Raw genomic sequence first — 24,835 nt, 5'->3', positions numbered from 1 at the left:
TATCTGCCTCATAGTTCTCATTATTCCTTTCTTCCAACACAAGCATCCATTCTGAATTACAACTGAAAGATGAAAACAGTACTCTCCTATGCCTTTTAGAGCTATCTGTAAAGTTAGGAGAACGACAAAACTTTTTCCAGGTGGATCTCAAGATCACATACAGCCTTTCAGCATTTTTAACCAGCGAGCAGACACATTTCAAGGAAGAGTTACAATGGATTATTCAACATAAAAAGAAAGGATAAACAGCTATCATAAATAGCTACAAAATCCAAAAATACCACGAGAAAGTTACAAGCCCTATCGGACATGTGTAGAGAACTGCAAACTACACAAAACTCCTAGGCCAGTTAACAGAAAGAAGTAACTGAAAGGAGCAGAATGCAAGGGGAGCAGAAAAGAACAGAGGAAACAGTTATGATACAGTCACAAAAGATGACTGAGAGACAGGGCTGGTGCTAAGGGGCCACAAAAAGTGGGTACGAGGGCCCTGCGACGAACAGGACAGTTTACGTGACCAAGAATCGTCCCAGGCTGAGTGCAACAGCCTTTGAGTGCAGCACCCCTTTGAGAAACGCTGCCTAGATACTCCCATGAGAGAACGTCCGAAGTGTGCTAAGGCACGTACGAACAGTATGCAAGTATTTGTACTCTAAAAAAACGATGTATCCATCGTACACGCGCAGCTGTAGTCTGGCAGGACATATAAGGAACCGGGGGGAGAGGCGGCCTTGGGAGGGAGGCAGCCAACAGAAGCACGGCTAGTCCGCCTCAGTGCCTGAAGTTTTTCAGAATGTATTACTCAATGTGTGTATCAGTAACTGTGTTACTTTTTAAAAATTAAGGTCTTAAATTGAGTTGAGACACTTGCCTGTAATAAATACCAGCTTATCACTGCCCTATATTTAAACACCTGCCTTAGTCAAGGAGTTAGCTCCCCAAGTGGTACAACATAAAATTACCTTTCCCCACACCCAACACGGCATCACAGAATCTTACGCTATCCTTGCTACCCGTATATGCCAGAGACCCTACTTCCACCACCGAGAATGCCCCTCGTCACCCCTCCCCTCTAAGAAAGCCCTGTGCGCCACACCAGAGGCACTCTGGGCCAGGTAAGCAGGACGTGGTCACCGCAGCACGCCGCTCTGACTCCTGACCCACCTGTGTGTGCTGCTGCCGTCAGGACTTCATCAGAAACCGAAGAAGAACCTTCACCTACATTTTCTGCTCGTGTCTCCGTGCCCACTGGCTTATCTCTAAACATAGACTCTGGCCAGCCTCTCATACTCTGAACTTCAACCTGGCCTACGAGTCATCAATGAGATCAGCTTCCTCAGGATTCTCAAGAACTAAACACCCATTCCTATAAAATCAGCCCTTAGCTGAGACTGGTATGGGACACACACACCATTACAATGCCGCCCCCATTTTCATTACACCCACCTTTTCTTCACTCAACAAGGAATTCTCTTTCTCTAACACCTGGACACGCATTCTAAGTTTCAGATTGTCTTCAGCAAGATTATCCTATAAACATGTTAAAGACAGTGTTTCAAATAATAGGAAGTTTCCAGTTTACAAGAAAGTGGGCAAGCTATACAACTGTGTGTTTCTACTCAGCATTTCTTTAGTGATATATAAAAATTGTAAGCAAAAGCCAGTCACTCACTTTATAGACATGTGTAGAGAAGATTTCTTTATTACATTTGAAAAAATATATGTAAAGACATTTACAAAATAACCTATAATCAGAAGAAAAAGAAACAACTCCCTAAATATCATAAAGGGAAATCAAAATACATTCCTCACTTTGGTAGAGGATTGGCTTCCACTGTTGCTTCAAATATAACATTAGTCAAATTAATCTTCAAAAAAATATATTTGCGTTTTTCAATTATGCAACCTTTAAAATTATCAATATATAATGCAAAAAGTGTGTTATGAATGAGCAAACATAAAATTATTAAGATAAATGTTCTCAGGATAAATTCGCATGAATTTGTAAAAAAGTTAAAATACAAAATAAGCAACTATAAATAATCAAAATACTCATTTTTTGGTAAGCTAATGCCAAAAGCTTTCTCTCTTAAAATGAGTTTACCTGGTTTAAATTACTCAGTCTTGTTATCTCATTTCCAGCATCTGTAAACAAAACAACGGATCTCACATTAAATTTCTTTAAAATAACTGAATACTTATCTCCTAAAGTTAAACTCAGAAATGAGGCCCAATTAAAATATATTTTAAGAACAATTTGTAAGCCCTGTGTTATTAGGTGAAGCATATTTTTGTTATTTTGCATTTGTATTTTGACTATTCTAGGAAATCATAATATAAATGCCAGTTATAAACTATGTCAAAATCCAATTCTATGACACAATATAAGACAGAATTATAATTGTATTCTGACTGAGTCATGAGTTATTGCCTTGATGAAAGCAATTACAACTGTTTCAAAGTGAGCTGATTAGTTTGTGTAGAAGGAAACAGTATAAGGACTAAGACTGGGGGGAAAAATACTCAAAAGCACAAATCTATATTTATACAACAATACAATAATCTATTAATTCTCTGAAGTGACTTAAACAGGACTACCAAAAAGAAGACCATTCAATATGGTATTCCAAATATATCTATAAATAGAACGGGTTTTATTTATATTCTGTAGATATATTCTGGAGACAGAATACCATGCGCTGAGCTGAAGTAGTTCACTCAATGTTTACACAGGAAACACTGAACTTGAATATGAGGTCAGCTGCTAGACAATGGAACGGAGAACCTGGAGGAGCCAGAGGGAGGACAAGCAAGCACATGACAGCACCGCAGGGTGACACAGGAGCACGAGGTGCTGCGACGGACCAGAGAGGGCAAACTCCTAATCAGGCTGGCTGGAAGTCAGGGTGCTGGTGTGGCCAGGGAAGCAGCTGCTCTGGGGGCCTCCAAGGGAATAAAATGCCTGCACCGAATCTCAATATGCAAAGAGTCAGTGAAAGAGAAACACTCTACACAGAGAAAGCAGTACATGCAAAAGGCACAGAGCTGAGAGACAGCACTGCCAGCTTATGGAGCTGTGTACGAAGTTCAAAGTGGCTCAACTTGAGACTGTCAGGAAAGGGAGAATTGAAGCTGAGGAGGCACACAGGGAACAAAGCATTGTAACATTACATAACTGATTTAAAAGTTTAAACTTTATCCTGAAGTTCACGGGGAGCCCCAAAGTATTAAAGCCGGGAAAGTAATCTGCTTTGCATTTCTGAAAAATCATTCTGGCTGCAGAAAGAAAAAAATTTGAAAAGGGATCACGAAGTACAGAGAATAAGAATAGCTAACACTTTTATAATGCTTACTATGGTCTAGACACTGTTCTAAAGAGAACTTTGCAGCTAGTAACTCATAAAATCCTTATTACTACTACCACAACTATGAAGAAGGTAATATTACCACAACCATATAGATGAAAAAAACAAAACAGAAATGTTAATTAACTTGCTCAAGGTCAGCCACTTAGGCCCTAGCTGGTGTGGCTCAGTGGACAGAGCACCGGCCTGCAAACCAAAGGGGCGCTGGTTCCATTCCTAGTCAGGACATATGCCAGGGTTGCAGGCCAGAGGCAACCACACATTGATGTTACTCTCTCTCCCTTTCCCTCTCTAAAAATAAATAAAATCTTATAAAAAAAAAAAAAAGTTCAGCTGGTTAGTGATAGAACTGGATTCCAACTCCATCATGTTTTTAACCACTATGCTATCCTGCTTTGTTCAGACCATAAAAGTTAACAAGGCATAATGATTGGCTGAAGTTCTTCAGTGGCATAGCGGTGGAAATGGAGAAAAAGGGGAAGGCCTAGGGCAGTAGATTCATGTAGATCACCTAATACGTTAAATAAATAGATACATTTATTGAAAAGAGCAGAGCGACTTGGAGGCCCAACAAGAAAGAAGTGCAGAACCCTACTGCCCAGCCTTCCCTCTGCCTTCGTGGCCGCTCCCAGGACACCTCGAGCCCCTCTGGGATTCAATACCAAAATGCCAGGGAACCCAAGAGAAGCTAAGGAAACGGAACCTACAGGACTCGCTAAGGGTAACTTCCAATTTCCTATTTTGGGAGACTGGTAAATGCTACCAATTACCAAAGTAGGGAAAATAAGAGGGTGGGAACATGGAGACTTTACTTTGAACCTTACTTGGCCTTAAATTTAAACGGGGCTGGCTATCCAGGTCAGGAACTCATGATAAACTACGAGGCCAGGAATACAGATGGGGTAGGACGCTCACGAGCACTTAGGAGCTAGAGGCTTCTGGAGCAAGGATGAAGGAGTTTGTGGAGTGAGAGTTCCACTGTGAGAAGAGGATACAATGCATCGTTTCTACTGACGAGCTCCCACTGTGTTTCCCCGGCAGGAGTGCATACTGCTGCTTAGCCGATCTCAGTCACTGCCTGTGTTTGTAATGTAGAGCACTGGTATGGTAACGAAATATCTAGAGCATGGACAATGGCAGAAGACCTATGGCTCTTATCATTCTCAGGTTTGCTCAGATTCATTTCGAAACAATACACAATTTGGAAGAAGGTAGGCTGATTCCCTACCTGGAGGGTCTGGGCACTCATGAATTCTCATATAGAAAATATTTGGTTCTACAGAGATGAACAGAACCAGAAAAGGAACCATTTCTGCTCCCAAGAAATGTCTATACAAACATTTCTCAGAAATTTGCATGGCCTCCTGAATCAATCAGTTCCATGTAAATGCTTAAAAAATGAGGAAAGGAGGTTAAGAGACGACTACCAATACTTAACCCTTTTTAGTAGAAAATTCCTATTTGTGATCTATTATGGCTGAACTGAATCTAAACCAAACAATTCGGTTCAAATTCCACAGTCAATTCCATGAATATTCCATTTCCACACAGTACCCAGGTATAGAAAGAGGTTGTCTCTAAAACAATTAGTATGCAGTGAACTCCAAACATTTTATACCGGACAAGGCTTGCTGTGGTCTGAATACTTCTTCGAGTGATGCATCCTGTGGAAGAGTTCTTTCCTTTTCCTTCACATCATCACTTTGCTTCATAGCGTAAGATTGCAACTTACTACATTCCAGTTTCAAACTTTCACATTCTTTAATTATTTGTCTGTTTTCCACATTTAGTCGTTCTTGTTCCTTCCTCAAAACTTCCCTGTCATTTTCAGAAGAAGATAGTTTTTTACGTATGTCTTGTATTGTATCTTCAAGTTCTTCTATTTTTTTTGTAGACTCTACTTTTTCAGTTTGTAGAACGTGAATAGTTCTTTGCATCTCATGGGTTTTAGAGTGATCAGTTACCACAGTTCCTGAGCCACCTAGAACCATAAACAAATGTACCAAGGGTTAAGTAGCTTATTATACAACACAGACTTCAGATTTTGGAAGGCTAGAAAAGTTGAAACAATTCTGTAATACTATACTCCTATTGGACGGTAAAACCCCAGAACAATGACACCAACAAATGCTTGTGAGGGTGTGGAGTCACAGGGGCTCTGACCCATTGCTTGTGGGAGTGCAAAATGGTCCACTGCTACGGGGGGCAGCTTGGTGATTTCCTACGAAACTAAACATACGCTCATCACGTGATCCAGCAACCATGCTCCTTTGTATTTACCCAAAGGAGCTGAAAGCTTATATACACACAGAAACCCCAACAAGGATGCTTATAGAAGCTTTATTCGCAGTTGCCCAAACCTGGAAGCAATCAAAGTGCCCTTCAGTAGGTGAATGAATTAATAAATTGAAATATATCCAGACAATAGAATATTTTTCAGGACTAGGAAGAAATGAGTTATCAAGCCATGAAAAAATGAGGAGGAAATTTAAAGGCATGTGAAATAAGCCAATCTGCAAAGGGTACATACTGTATCATTCCAACTATGACAATTCTGGAATAAGCAAAACTACAGCAGCAATAAAAAAATCAGTTGCAGCCCTGGCTGGTGTAGCTCAGTGGATTGAGCACGGGCCTGTGAAGCAAAGGGTCACTGGTTCGATCCCCAGTCAGGGCACATGCCTGGGTTGCAGGCCAGGGCCCCAGTAGGGGACACATGAGAGGCAACCACACATTGATGTTTTCTCTCCCACTCTTTCTCCTTCCCTTCCCCTCTCTCTAAAAAATATATAAATAAATAAAATATTTTTTAAGAAATCAGTTGCGGCTCTCACTGGTGTGGCTCAGTGGGTTGAGCACCCACGTACAAACCAAAGGGTTACTGGTTCAATTCCTAGTCAGGGCACATGCCTGGGTTGTAGGCTGGGTGTCCAGTGAGAAGCATGCGAGAGGCAACTGATCAATGTTTCTCTTGCACACTGATGCTTCTCTCCCTCTTTTTTTCCCTCCCTTCTACTCTCCCCAAAAAGGTAAATAAATAAAATCTTAAAAAAAAAAAAAAGAAAGATCCGCTGCATGGGGATAAAGAGGGGATGAACACGTGGAGCACAGAGCACTGCCGGGAAATGAAAACATCCCGTGTGACACAATGATGACAGATGCGTGCCACCACACATTTGCCCAAATCCACAGAATGGACAACACCGAGAATGAACTAAAATAAACCCTGGACTTTGGGTGATTATGATGCGTCAATATAGTTTCATCCTTGGTTTCAAAAAGAAAAAAGGACCCCTCTGACGAGTGACGTTGATGGTGGGAGAGGACATGCAGGTGGGGGATGGGAGCAGAAGGGGACAGAAGGGAAATCCCGTCCTTCGTAATTTTGTTGTAAAATTAAAAATGCTCTAAAAAATTAAGTCTAGAAGAAGTTAAATAACTACATATAAGTAGCAAAGCATCTAAAAGTGAACAGTTGGGGAAAGCTATCTGAATCGAACACTAACACGTATCTGAGTTTGGAAGGAAGTGGCACTGCATCGAACGCACACGCGGTCTCTGCACTGCGACGTTTCACCACAGGGGCAGAGGGGCCTCCCGTGTCGGCAGAACCGTGACTGTGCGGCGCCGCCGCACCTTTCTGTGGCGGGGGCAGGCCTGGCCAGTTACTCAGTCTTTAGAGCTCTGCCCAACTTTCTACCAGTGCCCTGACCATACAGTGCCAGGTTCGTCACTTAAAATGTCACCGAGTGAGTTAAGTCAATGAAATTCATAACCTTGTTGTAACAGGTTTTCCAGTTCTTCAATTCGTTCTTCATATTCATTTAATTCTTCTCGATGCCGACGAGTTATTTCTGTCAGTTTCTGTTGATGTGCATTTTGTAAAAATGACATTTCATTTTGATGATCATCAATTTCCTGACTTCGGCTCTTTTTAAGTTCCTTAAAAAGAAAAACAAAGTTAACCACATTAATAATCAATGAATTTATCTAAGCTATTTCATTTTTGTCCAAAAGTCTATATTATTAAAAATAGCTCTCCAAATATGCTAAGGCTAAAAAGAATTTAAACACAAGCCCCAAATTTGGACAATTTGAGACTTCACCCTTTCTTTTCTTGGGCCTTAAAAATAGTTTCCCTATTTTTAATGGGGGAATACCAGCAAGGAAAAAACTGAAAAAGTGAGCAAAAATATCTTTAAAAAAAAAAAGATTTATTTATTTTTAGAGAGAGTGGAAGGGAGGGAGAAAGAGAAGGAGAGAAACATCAATGCGCAGTTGCCTCTCAAGTGTCCCTTTTGAGGGACTTGGCCTGCAACCTAGGCATGTGCCTTGACCGGGCATCAAACTGGCAACCCTTTGCTTCACGGCCTATACTCAATCCACTGAACTACACCAGCCAGGGCCAAAAAAACTTTTTCCTAGTGTGTGACCATGAACAACTCCTGCTAATGACATTCCACCAGTATCAGTGTCAACCTTCTGGCCAGGGTGTCACTGCTGTCCTGTTACCCCATCCTCCCGCTCAACTGCTCCTTCCCCATCTCGATGGGACTCCCGAACTGTCAACCAGGGTGGCTTGCTGCCCACGTTGAAAGCCCCAGCTCTCTCACAGGAAGCTAGACCTTGGGTTGAGTCCCTCCAAGAGAGAAACTGGTTAAACCAGAAGCAGTTTGATAGCTGCATCCTCAGGAGACAGTCTACTGTGTCCCACTTCCCAAATCCTCGCTGCTGTTCTCGTTCCTGTCTTTTCTGAGGCCCAAATGCTCCAATCTTCCTTCAATCCTGTAAACAAGCTACCCTGGGTAATTTCAATCAATTGATCAATCACCAGTCAATAAATCCTCTTGTTCACTTTGCCATCTCTGGTTTTCATTGCTTGTGATGAGGAACCCTAATCTATAAATTAGCTTCCATTTTCTGTGAAGACAAGTGAAGTTCCTCTTTAATCCCATGCACCTGTGTGCCACCACCTGGCAAGGAGCTTTACGTTTGCTCTTCAAACAGTCCTACGAAGGCAGCATTAAGATGACATCTCCTTTAACAAGAATAAGACAAAAGTTGCCCAAAGAAGCACAGCTTGTAAAAATAGAGCCTGGATTCAAACACAGGTCTGACTCAGAACCCACACTAGTACTGTAACAATAAAAACAACTAAAAACTTTACATACACTAAAAACAATTCATTACCATGAAGAGAATATGTAATTAAAGATTTTTCTCGAAGGAAATAACTGATACAAACTAGCAAAATTCCAGCATTAGGAGAAAATAATTAGTTGTAATGTGTAACATCAGCATTTTGTCAATATCCTTTAATCCTAAACACTGAAACTTCAGCAAATTAGAATTATTTTATTAAAGACCATTTTATGAAATACAAGAGAAAATAGAACCAGAATATAAACTACCTAATAAATAAATGTTTAAGACAAATTATTTTGGAGATATATATTTTATTTATATACCTTAGCTGTCATAAAGAATAAGATACAAAATAGTAAAAAGAAATGAATATCATAATCCAGTTACTTTTATAGCTGAGATTTTATTAATTTACGCTTATAATTTTCATAAGCAAATGCCTCACCTGGATGGTATTTTGCAGTTTGCAGATTTCACTTTGATCAGAGCTATTCGGTCCTTGTGCTTTAGAAATCTAGATCAGAAAAACAATTAGAAAATTTTATCGATCTTCTTATAAAAAATGTAGTCACAGACTAACTTTATTAAAAAATACTTTTCAAAAATAGGGCATTTCCCAGACAAATTACGATTAAAGAATGCCAAGAACCTCTGAAGCAACTTAGTCCAATAGTGACTAATAAACAATAAATAAAAAATCCCATTCAAGCCCTGACTGGTGTGGCTCAGTTGTTTGGGGGTCATTCTGCAAAGCAAGAACTTGCTGGTTCAATTCCTGGTCAGGGCATGTACAAGAGGCAACCAACCAACCAATGTTTCTCTCCCTCTCTTCCTCTATCCAAAAATAAATAAACTCTAAACTCTTTAAAACAAAACAGATGCCATTCAAGAATATGTTAACAGTTTAACAAACTAAGAAGGAAAGCACCATAGAATATTTTACTTACTGAAGAAAATGCATATTTGGTAACAACTAAGCAGCTTCCTAAAAGGTAATTTCTAAAATGAAAAGTTATCCAATATTAATAATAATAACAGTAAAAATCTTTAAAAAATGATTTTACCAAGAAGTTCTACACCCCAATATAGAATCTTTGCTTTGACAAGTAAATAAAAGAATTTTGGATTCTTCTCGTCTCATTCAAAGCTGCATGTTGTTCGCTTACCTCTCTCAACATTTATTAAACAGTGTGATTAGGAACCCAAACGGCTCTCTGGGTGGAAGAAAGAACACAGTACGACAGAAAGAACATAGGATGTGGGGTCAGAAGACGTGTTTGAATCACAAGTTGACCACTGTGAAAATGGGTGTATTACTTAAACTTTTAATTTGCTCATCTATATAAAACAGAAGTAATAAATACTTCATATACCTAGTAAGAGTAATATGAGGTAGGTAGATACACTTTGCCTCCTTGCACAACCAAAAAGGACAACATATTTAAAAACAAAAACCAATCAGAACTGCAAGAAAATTGAACTGTATGGAAGTGTGACAACTAAGGAGTTAAAGAAGAAACATTCATCTAGACCAGTAGCAGGGACAGAGATGGGCAGCTGGGCGGAGAGGAATCATGGGAAGGCGCTGGCTGGCGGACTGTGTGGTCCCACATTTGCCTGCGGATAAACCAGGAGGAACAACTGGGAAGTGAGACAGACCACGCAATCCAGGGTTCCAGTGCAGGAAAAGAAAGCTTCAGAACCCGTTGCTATAAAAACCTGTGGAGGTTGAGGCGGCAAGAGAAACTCCCAGCCTCACAGGAGAGTTCACTGGAGAAACCCACAGGGTCCTAGAATATACACAAACCCACTTACCCAGAAATCAGCACCAGAAGAGCCCAATTTGCTTGGGGGTAAGGGAGGAAGTGACTGAAAGCTGGCTGAGAGCTGAGCAAGTAGCAGTGTTCCCTCTTGGACCCCTCCCCCACATACAGTGCCACAATGCATCCATGTGGGTTGCCCCCACCTGGAAAATACCTAAGGCTCCCCCCCTTACTGGTAACAGGTACACCAAAACAAAAAAAAATATGGCCCAAATGAAAGGACACATCAAAGCTCCAGAAAAAATACAACTGAGTGATGAAAGATAGGCAACCTATCAGATGCAGAGTTCAAAACATTGGTAATCTTTTGCTCACAGATGCTCACAGAAATGGTTGAGTATGGTCACAAAATAGAGGAAGGAGTGAAGGCTATGCAAAATGAAATAAAGAAAAATGTACCAGGAATCAACAGTGAAAGGAAGGAAACCAGGACTAAAATCAACAATTTGGACCAGAAGGAAGAAATAAACATTTAATCAGAACAGAATGAAGAAGCAAGAATTCAAAAAAGTGAGGAGAGGTTTAGGAAACTCTGGGACAACTTTAAATGTCCTAACATCCAAATTATAGGGGTGCCAGAAGGAGAACAGGAAGAGCAAGAAACTGAAAACTTATCTGAAAACATAATGAAGGAGAACTTCCCCAATCTGGCAAGGAAAATAGACTTCCAGGAAGTCCAGGAAGCTCAGAGAGTCCCAAAGAAGTTGGGTCCAAGGAGGAATACACCGAGGCACATCATAATTACATTAGCCAAGATTGAAGATAAGGGAAGAATCTTAAGAGCAGCAAGAGAAAAGAAGAGCATTACCTACAAAGGAGTTACCATAAGTCTATCAGCTAATTTCTCAAAAGAAACCTTGCAGAAAAGGAAGAGCTGGAAAGTAGTATTCAAAGTTGTGACAGCAAGGGTCTCCTGGTGAGAGGGGGTGGGGAATAAACAGAGCAGAGGGGAATAAACAGGAGAGAAAAAGTGGGACAACTGTAATGGCATAATCAATAAAATATGTTAATTTTAAAAATAGAATAACATACTGGAATAGTACATGTGAAAATACCTTATAAATTATAACTTTTATTATGCCATGCTAGAAAATTAAGTTTCCTGAAAGGTTCCGTTTATGTTTTCACCTTTATATCCCAGTACCTGTCTGGGATATAGTAGGCATTCAAGGTACACATACAAAAAAATCCACAAAATCCATCTCTTCCTTACAAAATCTTACCCCAAGCAATGTTTCTTAAGATGTATTCCTCATCAGAGTCACCTAGGGTATTTATTTGTTTGAATGTAGTTTCCAGTGATCCAAAACAGGCTACAAAACCCTAATCTCTGCAGGGGGGAAAGGGAATCTACAATGTTATCGAGTTCCCCAGCTCAGTCTTACCCATACGAAGTTTAAGAACAACTAGGTTTTTAGAGATAAGATGAATAGAGCGTCCTCTAGATTTTATTTATCTTCCTTACCCGAGGACATGTTTTTCATTGATTTCAGAGAGGGAGAGAGACAGAGAGACAACGATGTGAGAGAAACACCGACAGGCCCCTCCTGCACGTGCCCCACCTGGGGATCAAACTCAACCTGGGGATCTGCCCTGACACCCTTGGGTGTACAGGACGACGCTCCAACCAAATGAGCCACCACCTGGCCGGGGCTCTCTTGATTTATTTTGGGTATTAGAAATGTCTAGCCACTTGGGAAGCAAGGAGGTCATTTTAATTAGGAAGATTTCTCCTTTCCACAATTACATTATGCTACAAAAAGATAGAAAATAATATCTTTACTTCTATACTTTATTTTTCTCTACACTGATGAAATTAAATTCATACAGTATCCCAATTTATTTTGAATCTCATGTCCGTTGACAACCTTACTAATATATATAAAATAGCAAGGATGTAATTTTGAATGCGTGAGAAACAACATAAAATAGTCGAATAAATCTGTAATACTGACGATCAGCTTTTCATTTCACATACAACCAATGCAAACAGGCACCGCGGCCAACACCCGGGAGAGTGATTTCGCATCACGGGTCTCGGAGCCCTGATTTCACCAGCAAAGCCTTGGGACTCCAGGGCAAAAGGTGCTGGTTCAACCACAGCAAGTCCGTTTTTACTTTGAAGATTTATTCTAAATGCTGTGCAGAAGGGGAAACTGAGGCTGGGAGAAAGATGGCCTGATTAAAATCCCTTAGAAAGTGACTGGCAGAACTGGAACACAGGTCTCCATTTCCCACCCCCGAGCTCTTCCTGACACCGAAAGCTCCATGCACAGCACAGCACTTTCATTCACTCAGTTTCCAAAAATTCATGGAAAGTTTACTACCTGAGCAATATGTCTCCAATGTCCAACTTCAGATTCAAGTCTGGAAATTTCATTTGACAGTCTGTTTATTTCCTGTTGTGATGAAATTATGTCACCAAAGTCCATGCCATCATCATGGAAGGCTGAAGCGTGGTGACCGACGCCATAGCTGAACGAAGAGGCAATGGCTGCCGGCCCGCCGCCGGCTCCTGAACTTGCGGAATGAGCAGCTGACTGCAGCTTCTGCAGCTGATCCTGGAGTGCACTCTGTCTTGCTTTAAGATGACTAATTTCCACCTATATATTAACAACCCACATTTTAGAGAAAGTACTTTAAAAAATACATACACTTTATTAATACTACGTTTTATTAATATGAAGTTATAATTTACTCAACATTATCCAATCCTAACTGTATCCAATGGTACTCTTTCAACTGAATCCAAATCTTGTATCACATAACATACCAACCATGACATTTCTATTTAAAAAACAAACAGAATTACCATAGTTAAAGCATAGATAATGTTTTAAATAGTATGGATATGATAATTTCACTCATATGGTAACTGAAGCAATGAAATTCTCATTAAACATGGGTTTACTATCTTCTATGTATCAGGTAGGATGGGCAATTTCTCAGAGTTCTGTTTGTGATTATCGAACCTGAAATGAGGAGAAAGTGAAAGCTGAGTCAGCCTACCCACTGAAAAGTTTCTTGACATCTGGAGAAAACATCTATTGGAAGAGTCTTACGTAACTGATTACGGCTGTGAGGAGTAAAATGCACAGGCATCACGAGTAACTTTGCAGTGATCTGTACTGCACAGCGAGAAGGAGGCTTTGATTTCCAGTCTTCTCAGATAACTCAATGAGCTGTGCTTATGAGTCTGATGAGTCTTAGAAGGAAATCATGCACTGGAGAGGCCTTGGCTGTGGCTGGTGTGGCTCCATGAGTAGAGCACCAGCCTGCACAGGCCCGGGTTGCAGCTGGGTCCCTGGTTGGGAGTGTGTGAGAGGCAACCAATCAATGTTTCTCTCGTATATCGATGTTTCCCTTCCTCTCTTTTCCTTCCCTTTCCCTCTAATAAATACATAAAATAAGAAAAGGAAGGAAGGGAGGGAGGGAGGCCGGCCTTGGCTTTAGCCTCAGCAAAGAGAAGCCAGTGAAAATTTGACTTTACTCAGGGAGAGAACAGTATAAACATTCTAAAACCACAGGCACATTTTGACAAGTCATTGTCCAAAAGAAGTTATGAACACAGGATTTAACCACAATGCCTCAAGTATTCTTACACAAAACAGAGATGTAAGCTAGAGAGACCTAAATTGAGCTTTGTAAAATATCTGAGCTGGTCCAAAAGACACCCTGCCACCAGTAAGGACACTTGGATACTGAAGAGACAAGCCAGACAGTAATACAGTGTTTCTACTCGTGTAATGTGAAGCAACTACACAAAACCCAAACACAACTCTGCCAACGCCACAACAAACAACCTTTTCACGTCCGAGTTCCTTCTCTAATGGAGGTTTCAGTAGCACACAAATTTCATCCACCTCCCACAAATGACAGGAGGCAAACTGCATCTTTAGGGAACACGAACATCACCGTGAGGACAGCAAATACATCCAAAAATAGCAGAACTAACCACCTGCTAAAGCATGTGAATGTATTATCTTTTGTTCTGGTAAAAGTTCCAAAATCCACAACTTTCCACAGGTAGCTATAATACAAAGAAAGTTCTCTTTACACAACAGACATTTACATCAAGCTGTAAGCTAAAAAATGTTAAGCTCTAGTGCCAAAGAGGCATTTCTAAACTTGAATGCGTAATCTGCCTTCCAATGTCAATAGTTAGGTGGACTATAAGTGCCAGCGTTTTCCACAGCAGCATTTTCAATGAGGATTTAAGCATTAGAATCCCCAATGGAGTTTTCCAAAACACCAGCACCAGGGCTGTTTCCCTAGACACTAAACCAGAATCTCCTGAGAAGCACGAGCATGTGCAGTGTTTCAGAGTGCCCAGGATTCAGCTGTAGACCCCTGGTGGGAACCGCTGCTCCACTGGGACATCTGTCAGTCGCTTCTGCTCCGCGTGGTCGCTGGACTGTCACATGCGTGTGTGCTCCCCGTCCCTGGACAGTACAGACACTGACACGATGGGACTCAAACACTTTCAAAGAAATTTCACAGAGTGATTTCATATCTGTTGAGTCTTAAAATTAAAAGGTGGGCTTTTAACTTTAATTTAAACTTGTAGTTTTGCTTTTTTACAGTCATTTTTTGTACTATTTTATTTTATAAAATTTCCAACAGACTTAAAATTAAGCTCTTCTTTAAATGTTTATATTTATCTTTAACATGGTTTGCTTTCATTTTTCATCTTAATATGTCACCAAAGGAATAAAAATCAGTGTACCTACATTTTAAAAACCTAATTATGAATTCATGGTAGAAATAAACATTTAATTAACAAAGTGAAGAACACCCAAATGATCTTCGTAATAATACTAGAAATGGTTCAATTCAACAGAACAGTTTACTAAATTCCGGTTATGTGCAGGACATTAAAAGAATTCAACAACAGCATGAAACACACAGACACAATCTATTTAATAAGGAATCATGATAACATTAGTTATATTGTCTTATATCTATTATTGGCACTGCAAAGAAAAGATAAGCCAATTCTAAAATAACCATTTCTATCAATCTAAAGGGGAAAAATTTTATAGAACAGTATAAATAAGCTATAAACACTCAATATTCTGTTTTTCCATGGAAAATCAAGTAAATGCTAATACAGTATATATTAACACTTATAGTTAGAATTAGCAATGATCATGTTGATTTCAAACAATTTTAGGTAAATAGATGAGAAACTGGGTTTCATAAAATGAGAAATTATAAGCAACGGACAACTAAAGATATGTTATACAAAGACTTCTCTTCTTTTGGAAAGCAGAAATTAAACTCTACAAAGGTCAGTTTATATAACATAAACAAAATAGAAACCTTACAGAATTTTGTTAAATTAGTCATATTAAACTGCCTTGGTAATTACTAACTTCTGCAACCTTTCAATGTTTTCATGGATCTAAGTAAAGCTTGATTTCTTTTTCCTTTTTTTAAAAGTATGTTTCATTGATTATGCTATTACAGTTGTCCCATCTTTTTCCTCCCCTTTATCCCCCTCCACCCTGTACCCCCCCTTCCCTCCAGCATTCCTCACCTTAGTTCTTGTCCATAGGTCATACATATAAGTTCTTTAGCTTCTCTCCACATCTACCAATTACGCTTATTCCCTGTACCACTTTCCCCATGCTCTCCCCTCCTCCTCCCCACTGATAACCCTCCACGTGATCTCCATTTCTGTGATTCTGTTCCTGTTCTAGTTGTTTGCTTGGTTTGTTTTTGTTTTACGTTCAGTTGTTGGTAGCTGTGAGTTTGTCAGTCATTTTACTGTTCATATTTTTGATCGTCTTCTTTTTCTTAGATAAGTCCCTTTAACATTTCATGTAATAATGACTTGCTGATGATGAACTCCTTTAAACTTGACCTTATCTGGGAAGCACTTTATCTGCCCTTCCATTCTAAATGATAGCTTTGCTGGACAGAGTAATCTTGGATGTAAGGCCTTGCTGTTCATGACTTCTAATACTTCTTTCCAGCCCCTTCTTGCCTATAAGGTTTCTTTTGAGAAATCAGCTGATAGTTTTATGGCAACTCCTTTGTAGGAAACTGTCTCCTTTTCTCTTGCTGCTCTTAAGATTCTTCCCTTGTCTTCAATCTTGGCTAATGTAATGATGATGTGCCTCGGTGTATTCCTCCTTGGGCCCAACTTCTTGGGACTCTCTGAGCTTTCTGGACTTTCTGGAAGTCTATTTCCTTTGCCAGATTGGAGAAGTTTTCTCTCCTTGTTTTTTCAAATAAGTTTTCAATTTCTTGCTCTTCCTCTCCTCCTTCTGGCACTCCTAGATTCTGATGTTGGAACGTTTAAAATTGTCCCAGAGTTTCCTAAGCCTCTTTTCACTTTTTTGAATTCTTGTTTCTTCATTCTGTTCTGATTGAATGTTTATTTCTTCCTTCTGGTCCAAATTGTTGATTTTAGTCCTGGTTTCCTTCCCTTCACTGTTGGTTCCCTGTATATTTTGTTTCATTTCACTTTGCATAGCCTTCACTTTTTCCTTTATTTTGTGAACATACTTAATCATTTCTGTGAGCATCCTGATTACCAGTGTTTTGAACTCTGCATCTGATAGGTTGGCTATCTCCTCGTTACTTAGTTCTTATTCTGGAGCTTTGATGTGTTCTTTCATTTGGGCCATATTTCTTTGTCTCAGTGTGCCTATTACATTCTAAGGGGTGGAGCCTTAGGTAATCACATGGCTGCATGGTGGTGCTGTATGTGGGGAAGGGGGTCCGAGAGAAAACAGTGCCACTTGCTTAGCTCTCAGCCAGCTTTCAGTGACTTTTCCCACTACCTGCAAATGAATGGGGCCCTTCTGGTGCTGATTTCCGGGTGCGGGGGCTTGTGTACGTTCTAGGACCCCGTGGATCCCTCCACTGGACTCTCCTGTAAGACTGGTAGTTTCTCCCATCACCACAACCCCTGCAGGTTTCTACAGCCAGAGGTTTGGAAAAGTCTTTTCCCAGCACTGCAACCCTGGGTTGTGCTGTCTGTCTCCATCCCCAGTTGTTCCTCCCAGTTTATCCACTGGCGAATGTGGGACCTCCTGGTCCACCAGCCACCACACCTTGCTGGGCCTCCCCCGCCCCGACCTCAGCGGCCCATCTCCGCCCCTCCTACTGGTCTGGATGAATGTTTCTTCTTTAATTTCTTGGTTGTCGGACTTCCATACAGTTTGATTTTTCTGGCAGTTAATTGTTTTTAAATTGGCTGTTATCCTTCTTTTGGCTGGGCAAGGAAAGTGTATCTACCTGTGCCTCCATCTTAGCCAGAAGCCTAAACAGAGCTTGATTTCTATTATGACTCTTCAAAAACTTCCTAAATACCTGAGTGTAAAACAAGCACAGAGTGACTCTCATGACCTTTACCTCTTTTTGTTGTAGTTGATTTCGGTAACTTGCTGACTGATGCTTTATTTGAAGTTCTGAAGCTTCAAGCTTCTCCTCCAGATCAGTACAAAGTTTCTTAAGTCGTTCATTCTAGAAGCAAAGAAAAAAGTACTTTCAACAAAAAGACTAAAACGTAAAACATGTAACAGTTATATGCATGGCATTATGAAAAACATTGCTTCATACAAAAAAAAAAAAAGATGTAAAATACAGGCCTGACAAAATTCTGGCCTTCGAAATACACTTTTAACTAAAGTCGTTGGTGCAGTAAGCCTGTTTATAGAGATTATGCATAATTCTGAACCAAAGTCTAAAAAAAGACAACTTCCTCACTTTGATTTTTCACTGAGAAAAAGCCACTGATCAGTGTTTCCCCACCTTTGTGTGCCCAGTGTCTAGCATACGGCAGGCAGTAAATGTCTGGTGAATGAACGAACTTGATTACACGCTTTAACTTTTGTTTTGTCCCCAAACAGAACTTTTTTAAAGAACTGTCTTTTAAAAAACCTTTTAGCTCAAGTACAGGCAGGAGGCCAAAACTTGTGTCCCTCGTCTCCCTCACCCCAGGAGCCCCAAGGCCCCTCCACACGAGCCGATTTACTTGGTTTGTAAAACTAGAGTTAGAAGCACACAAAATATTCTAAGAATACTTCAATCAGTCCAGATATCACAGTCCCTTGTTTAAAGATGTTGCCCTATGTGAAAGAAATAAATTTCATGTGCTTACCTATAAAACCACCTTAACCCACTACCAATGTCTGAAATTGGAGAGAGCAAGTAGCACACATGCAGCAAGAGGAACGGGCCCTAAAACTTCCTGCAAAAAGGAATTTATAAGTGATCGCAGGTAACGACTTACTAGGAATTCTGCTAATCCAACATCTCTACAAACAGTTTAATAATGGTAACTGAGAATAAGGAGACTGATGGTGGGAAAGAAAGCTGCTGCTAAAAGGTCGTATGTTTTCTTCTTAAATTCCAGGATTTTTTTCTATTGATAGATGTAAAAAAAAAACAACTATGATTCAGGAAGATTATATGAATTCCTAGAGAAAAATCAGCAGAGCAAATTAATGAAAAAATTCCAACATACACAAATCCTACTTTGGGAGCCTATTTCCAGAAATCTAACACAGATCTTGGTTACCTAAAAGAAATATTAGTAAGAAACAGGACCGATGTCCGCACAACTAATTTCTTTCTATTCTATTGGCTGCTTTTACATGATTTTCAGTTAATAAGAAAAACACCATGCAAAACTGAAGCGATATAATATGGTGAAGTCAAAACTTACTCATAAGAATCCACTCCAAGCTTTTTAAATAAGACACCTATGGCTACTTTTTAACTACAATTAGTAACTAGAACTCAAACACTTTCAACTCGCCAATACCTAATGGGCTGCCTCCACTCAGAGGGAAGAGCAAAGAGGAGCAATAATGAGAGAGGAAGACCCCTGAGGGCCTCCAGTTCTGGATGCAGCCCCTAAAAACTGGCTATAATTTCTGCGCTTGGGATCCATGAAATGCTCATAACCTTCAATTATTCTATCCTGCTTAACCCCCGTTATACCATCAAGGTCTAAGGGAACCCATTTCAGCTTGTGAGTTTCTTTTTTGAGTTGTCCTAACTATCTAAAAGGACTGATATTCCTAACTTTTCTCTGGTTTCTCTTCAACTGTATAAATCTTTCACCTTTTTAAAAAGATAAAAGGTCTCTGAAGATATCATCTTTATAGTTTTTGTGTGTTTTTTCCTTCATTGAACACAGCTAAAAATTTAGATTGTTCATTTTTCAACAAATAGAGGAAAATATTAAATGATTATTCCACAACTAAGAAGATCTGGGCACAGGGACAGCAAACAGCGCTCCAGAGCCTAATGGCTCCAATGAACCCGAGTGCGGAAGCAAAATCGCAGCCAGGTCTTCAAATAGCAACGCCCCGAGAAGTTTTCTCAAACTTGAGAACTGATGGTGAGCACATTCCTAAGAACAAAAAGGAAATACAGCGCTCTCATCGTAAGAAAAGACTTTATCTCGTGACATTTTCTGACAAGGACCTGAACCTTCCCCGCTGCGCTAGACAGGTAAGCAACAGCCTCTTCCACTGTGAGCATCTGCACACTCACTTGACGCCTTCATACACAGCCGAACGCTGAAGACAGGTGATCGGGAGGGAAGGGGGAACACAAAAATGAACAGAAATCAAAGGACCAATTGCTTAAATTGGTATTTCTAAGTCTAAGAATAAAAATGCTTTGTAGTTATGGAGCAAAGACAACAAGCCTCTTCAACAAAATCATGAGCCATTAGAGTTTTCAAAAGTACTGGTTTAATGACACAAGCAAAGGAAAAGAACAGGAAGTAATGGCAAGCTATAGTCTATTAGGAATGTAAGTGAATCTAGAACCAGTATTTACAAGATAAGATACACCCCAGTTCAGGCATGAGAATTAATAAGCAGTAAACCACATTCAAAGAACCTTGCCTATTTTGAGTATGTTTTTAAAACCAGAAGCATAAGAATAAAAATGTGGATTTGCTACATGTAAGTTCTTATTAAAATGCCAAAAAAGTTTTTCATTACAACTTTATTCTTAATAGTTTTATAATGATTGATATCAAAAAACTAAAAGAGCCCACTGGATCCAGACGGCACATGTAGTAGCTGTTTTTCTTGGCACAGAGGGTTTAATATACTCAGACTGGTTGCAGTTACTTGCAACTGAAGAAACACAGTTAAATTTGGTCACCTTCAAATATTAGCATCTGTGTGCAAATCTAACTTCCCGTGGAACACACAGCGCCCTCTGTCTGCTCTACAACCTTCTCAGTAGAATGTTAGGTTGTGCGCTTCCTGACGGCGTCGGTCATACCTTCACCTTGTTCTCTCGTTGCTCAGTCACATAAGGGCTTCGGGTGTGAAATGCTTATGTGCTGAGTTAAGGCAAGAATCACACAGTTTAAATCACCTTTACGTAAAGCCTTGGGAAGTCCAACAGTCTGTTTTCCTCTAGTAAACGAGTAGCTCACATTACTTTGAATAAGCAGCAAATGCGGCAGCTGGCTTTCCTTTGGGGATGTGTTATACTAAAAATATGTATTTCTAAACACGGAATGGTGTTTGCCATGTAGTCCAGGGACAGCGCTACCAGAGATCAGGCCTGAGATCAAAGAGGGACAGAGGATTTCTACCTTCCTTCTCAAGCTCAATGCAGAGCAGACCCACACTAAGCAGGCTAGCCCTACTTATTGCGCACCCCCGGCCGAATGTGCCGAATGTACACTGGCAAATGCACCCAAATTAATGCCACTACATGCCTCGGACACAAGTTTTCATGGAGGGCCTGGAGTAAGACTCCTGTGGGGACTACAGGAACAACTTCCCACCTCGGCCTCACAAAGAAAGAAGCTATTCGTTCATCTGTCACCAAAGCACCTATTTATCAGGTAATTACAGCCGAGGTCTCTCAAGTACCACCAAAAACTGCCACCGTCTTTCTACTGAGGCGACTACTACTGTAATTCCTCTTGGGAGGTCCCTCTACTTTCAAATTCCATGATCTCATCTTGATAATCTATACCAGGGCTTAAAAATGCTTCTTGTAAGAATTATCTTACATTTAAATTCAATTTTCTGTTTATGGGCTTACCAGATAGGAAAACGAGCTTACCACGGTTCTCTCAGAACATCTTTTGCTGACCTCCTATTAAGTGTTCCCTCACTGCTCTCCCCAGAAGACTACGGTAAATCACTGAGTCTGGTACTTTACAGTGGATCCCACGTTAAGTCCTTCTGTGTCTTTATGGCCTTCCTTGAACCCTTAACTTCCCTGTTAAGTACAATGTTCAAAACTAGTCACCGTGAGGCACTGACTAATAATGAGAAAGATGATAAAATTAATTTGCTATTCCTATATTATTAGCTTCTTTGTATATAAAATATCAGTTTCTAATGTTAGGGGATTAAAAAACTCTAGATTAACAGAATTGCATTCTTCACATCATACTTCAATAAAGGTAATCCTGCAATTTTGCAACGCTGTTAAAACAGAGTAAATCCTAGATAATGATAAACTGTTGCCCCTATTATTTCTATATTTGGCAGTTTCCCCACTTCCAGCATAGAGAAGCAGAGATGGGAATATGGAACAGCAAAGTAAAGTGACATGTAAATATACCCTTCATCCAAAGGAAGATGATAATGCTTAAAAAAATGTATATGAAGAGCAAGAGATAAAGAGTGGTAAGCAGTGCATTAAAAAGAGAAGACCAAAATAAAGCATAAGTAACTTTCATGGCTTAGAAAAAGAAAAATCTAAGTTTAATTAATAATAATCTTTAATTTTCCTTACCTCTGATCGCAAGATTGTAACAGTGGCTTCAATTTCCTTTCTTATAGAATTAGGTAATTTTGCTACAAAAGAAATAGCAGCACATATTGAATATGTGATCAACACCATATAAATTAATAAACAGGCATTTTAAGGAAAATATATTTCACTGAGCTTTAGAAAGAATGGCATGCTGACCTTCAAACATATTCAAAAGATAAATATCACTTGATTTTATACAGCTTTATACAGCTTTCTACTGCCACAAATGTTCTATTGTGATAAAGAGCATTCTCTTTGTCTATCTTCTACACCCTGGGGTGTATATCTTTATCCCTTGGAAATGTTCATTAATATTTGGGAAATTAAGTTTTACAAAGTAAATCCCTCTGTTTAGATGAAATTTATGCAAGTAGGGTTTAAACCCTTATTTCTAATGTCTTCCGCTCCCAGTACTACCAAATAATTAATGACCTATAAACAAAGAATTAAAATACACTAAAAGAACTCTTATTTCAAATAACACAGACACAATTTATTTAAAATGGGAATAACAGTCTGGTTTTGTACATTTTCATTTAAAAGAAGAGTCAGAAGTCAGCAGCAGCAAAATGGCACCACTGATGCTGCCAGAAAAATCATCATCCACAACAGGTTTTTTTTCTTAGTACTAGTATTTTTCATTACTCATAGCACTTTAAAAAAAGATTTTATTCATTTATTTTTAGAGAGAAGGGAAGGGAGGGAGAAAAATATCAAAGTGTGGTTGCCTCTCACGTGGCCCCCACTGGGGACCTGGCCTGCAACCCAGGCATGTGCCCTGACTGGGAATCGAACTGGCGACCCTTTGGTTCGCAGCCTGCGCTCAATCCACTGAGCACGCCAGCCAGTGCACTCACAGCCCTTTAATACTATAAAAAGAAGTTCTCTGACCTACATTTTAAATCGAAAGAAAATACAAGTGACATTCAGTAAAAGAGACAAACCTACTCTTCTTGTTTTGAAAATGACCAGGTGGGGCTGCTTCTCTGATTGTTTATACATCTTGCTTAAAACTCTGACAGACTAATTGCTACTCCAAAGAGAGCAAATTACAATCTAATCTGTTCAGGAAGGTAATTATAGAAGAAGCAATTGTTTCAAAGAGGGATAAAAATGGTTAATGCAGACCTCCTTCTCTCACACACCCCCGCAAAAAACCCTGGTCTTTTTAAGGATAAAGGGGAGAGGTATACAGACCAAAAAAGTCTTCCTCCATGAAAGAAAACAGAAGGACAGCTACCGGTGATTAACACTTACTACTCGCTAGGCCCAGTGCTGGGCATTTTCCACTCACGGTTTTATTAATACTCCCCACCTCCTGATAGGTCTGGGTTCCCTTATTTAACAGACAAGGAAACCCTGCCTGTTAGCGTTAAGAATTTCATAACCGGCCAAAGATCCCACAATTTGCAATGCATGGAAGTGGAATTTCAACCCACGTCTGACTTGAAATCTCAGCTTCCTAACCTTGAATAAATCAGCACAGTGTTAGTTTGGTAGACCAGCAACTTTCTGATATTGCATATATGTAAACAGCCATACCAACAGTGCTATCATCTTGTTCACTGGTGACACTGAATACACACTCAATAAATACTTGTTGTACGAATAAATGAACTGTACTCTGACCCTGTTTTTAAATAATTTATAGAATCAATGAATTAGGTGTTAAACAAGTCGCCTTTTAATACAAAGGAAAACAAAAGCACTAAGCAACTTTGCAGATTTTCAGTCTCTGAGCAATTTTTACTAAGCATCTACTATGTACCAGGAAACATGTCACATACTGGTAATGTAAGAATAAATGCAGTACCTTGGCATCAGGAAAGAAATAAACTATAACCCAACATGGTAAGTGCTGGCAGAGAGAGTTCCACAAAGTTCTGTTAGAACACAGATCCCCTGCAATCAATTCAACCTGCCACGGAGTCAGAATGGCTTCACTAACTACCTGACACGTGAGCAGGGTCATACAGGAAAAAATATTTGCTAGGCAAAGAAGGACAGAGGAGGAAGCAGAAAAGGAAGGGCTTCCCATGCTGAAGCTCAAAGCTGCGCAGGCACACAAAGTTCCATGAGGCCTAAGCATGTATGTGTATGTTACGTGCTTACATTGGGCACCTGGAAGAGAAGGGGAGGGGACTAGAGGTAAGACTGGAAAAGGTGGGTTGAACCCAGCTGGATAGCTTTTTGCTCTTCCATAACTAAGAGTTTTGAATTTTATCCCATAATAACAGGGTAAAGAGATTCTAAAGCACATTAGTTTTTAGAAGAGTAACTGGCACCAAACAGAAAATGGAGTGGAGTGGGGATGGCAGGATAGGAAACAAACAGTGTGTGGGAAAAACAATGGGGCTATGAACTTCATTAGTCAGGAAGCAGTAGTAATACCAAGGAAAGTACAAATAAAAGAAAATTCTGGCACAGGATTTCCAGTCGGTGACCAACTGGAAGAGATGAAAAAGAGACAAAGCAAAGATGACAAAGATTGCTACTTTCAGAGACTGGTAGATGGTGAAACCATTAGCACTGAGAACGCAGGAACATATCTGGTGGGAAGAACAAAATGCATTCCACCTTAAAAGCCTGCAGGACATTCAGCATGTTTTCTTGTTTAGGGTCAAAGGATCGGGCAACTGTCCCCCCCCCCCCCCCCGCAGGAGCCAAGGAGCATTGGTCACTTCCGGTGGTATCCAGCCCTTCTCTGCCTCCGCACACACGACCCTCTCCTTCCCATTC

General features: G+C 40.0%; 1 protein-coding gene across 2 annotated transcripts in view; it reads right to left on the bottom strand.

Moving 5' to 3' along the window:
• TRIP11 (thyroid hormone receptor interactor 11) overlaps positions 1-24,835 on the bottom strand; it is a 63,264-nt gene that overhangs the window by 36,877 nt on the left and 1,552 nt on the right. Inside the window, exons 2-9 of one of the 2 annotated variants that reach the window (XM_037130232.2) lie at positions 22,076-22,137; positions 17,699-17,809; positions 12,661-12,936; positions 8,956-9,024; positions 7,142-7,307; positions 4,984-5,346; positions 2,105-2,145; positions 1,447-1,530 (exon numbers count right to left, since the gene is read on the bottom strand). In XM_037130232.2, the coding sequence (XP_036986127.2) occupies positions 1,447-1,530; positions 2,105-2,145; positions 4,984-5,346; positions 7,142-7,307; positions 8,956-9,024; positions 12,661-12,936; positions 17,699-17,809; positions 22,076-22,137 (1,172 nt within the window). The remainder of the gene's footprint in view (positions 1-1,446; positions 1,531-2,104; positions 2,146-4,983; positions 5,347-7,141; positions 7,308-8,955; positions 9,025-12,660; positions 12,937-17,698; positions 17,810-22,075; positions 22,138-24,835) is intronic. The other variant, XM_037130234.2, reaches the window with a different exon arrangement.

This window comes from Artibeus jamaicensis, unplaced genomic scaffold, assembly GCF_021234435.1.
Source record: "Artibeus jamaicensis isolate MK-2021 breed Jamaican fruit bat unplaced genomic scaffold, CSHL_Jam_final contig_444, whole genome shotgun sequence".
Classification (NCBI taxonomy): domain Eukaryota; kingdom Metazoa; phylum Chordata; class Mammalia; order Chiroptera; family Phyllostomidae; genus Artibeus; species Artibeus jamaicensis.
Note: the sequence above shows the minus strand (reverse complement) of the source record. Positions and strands in the feature narration are given on the sequence as shown.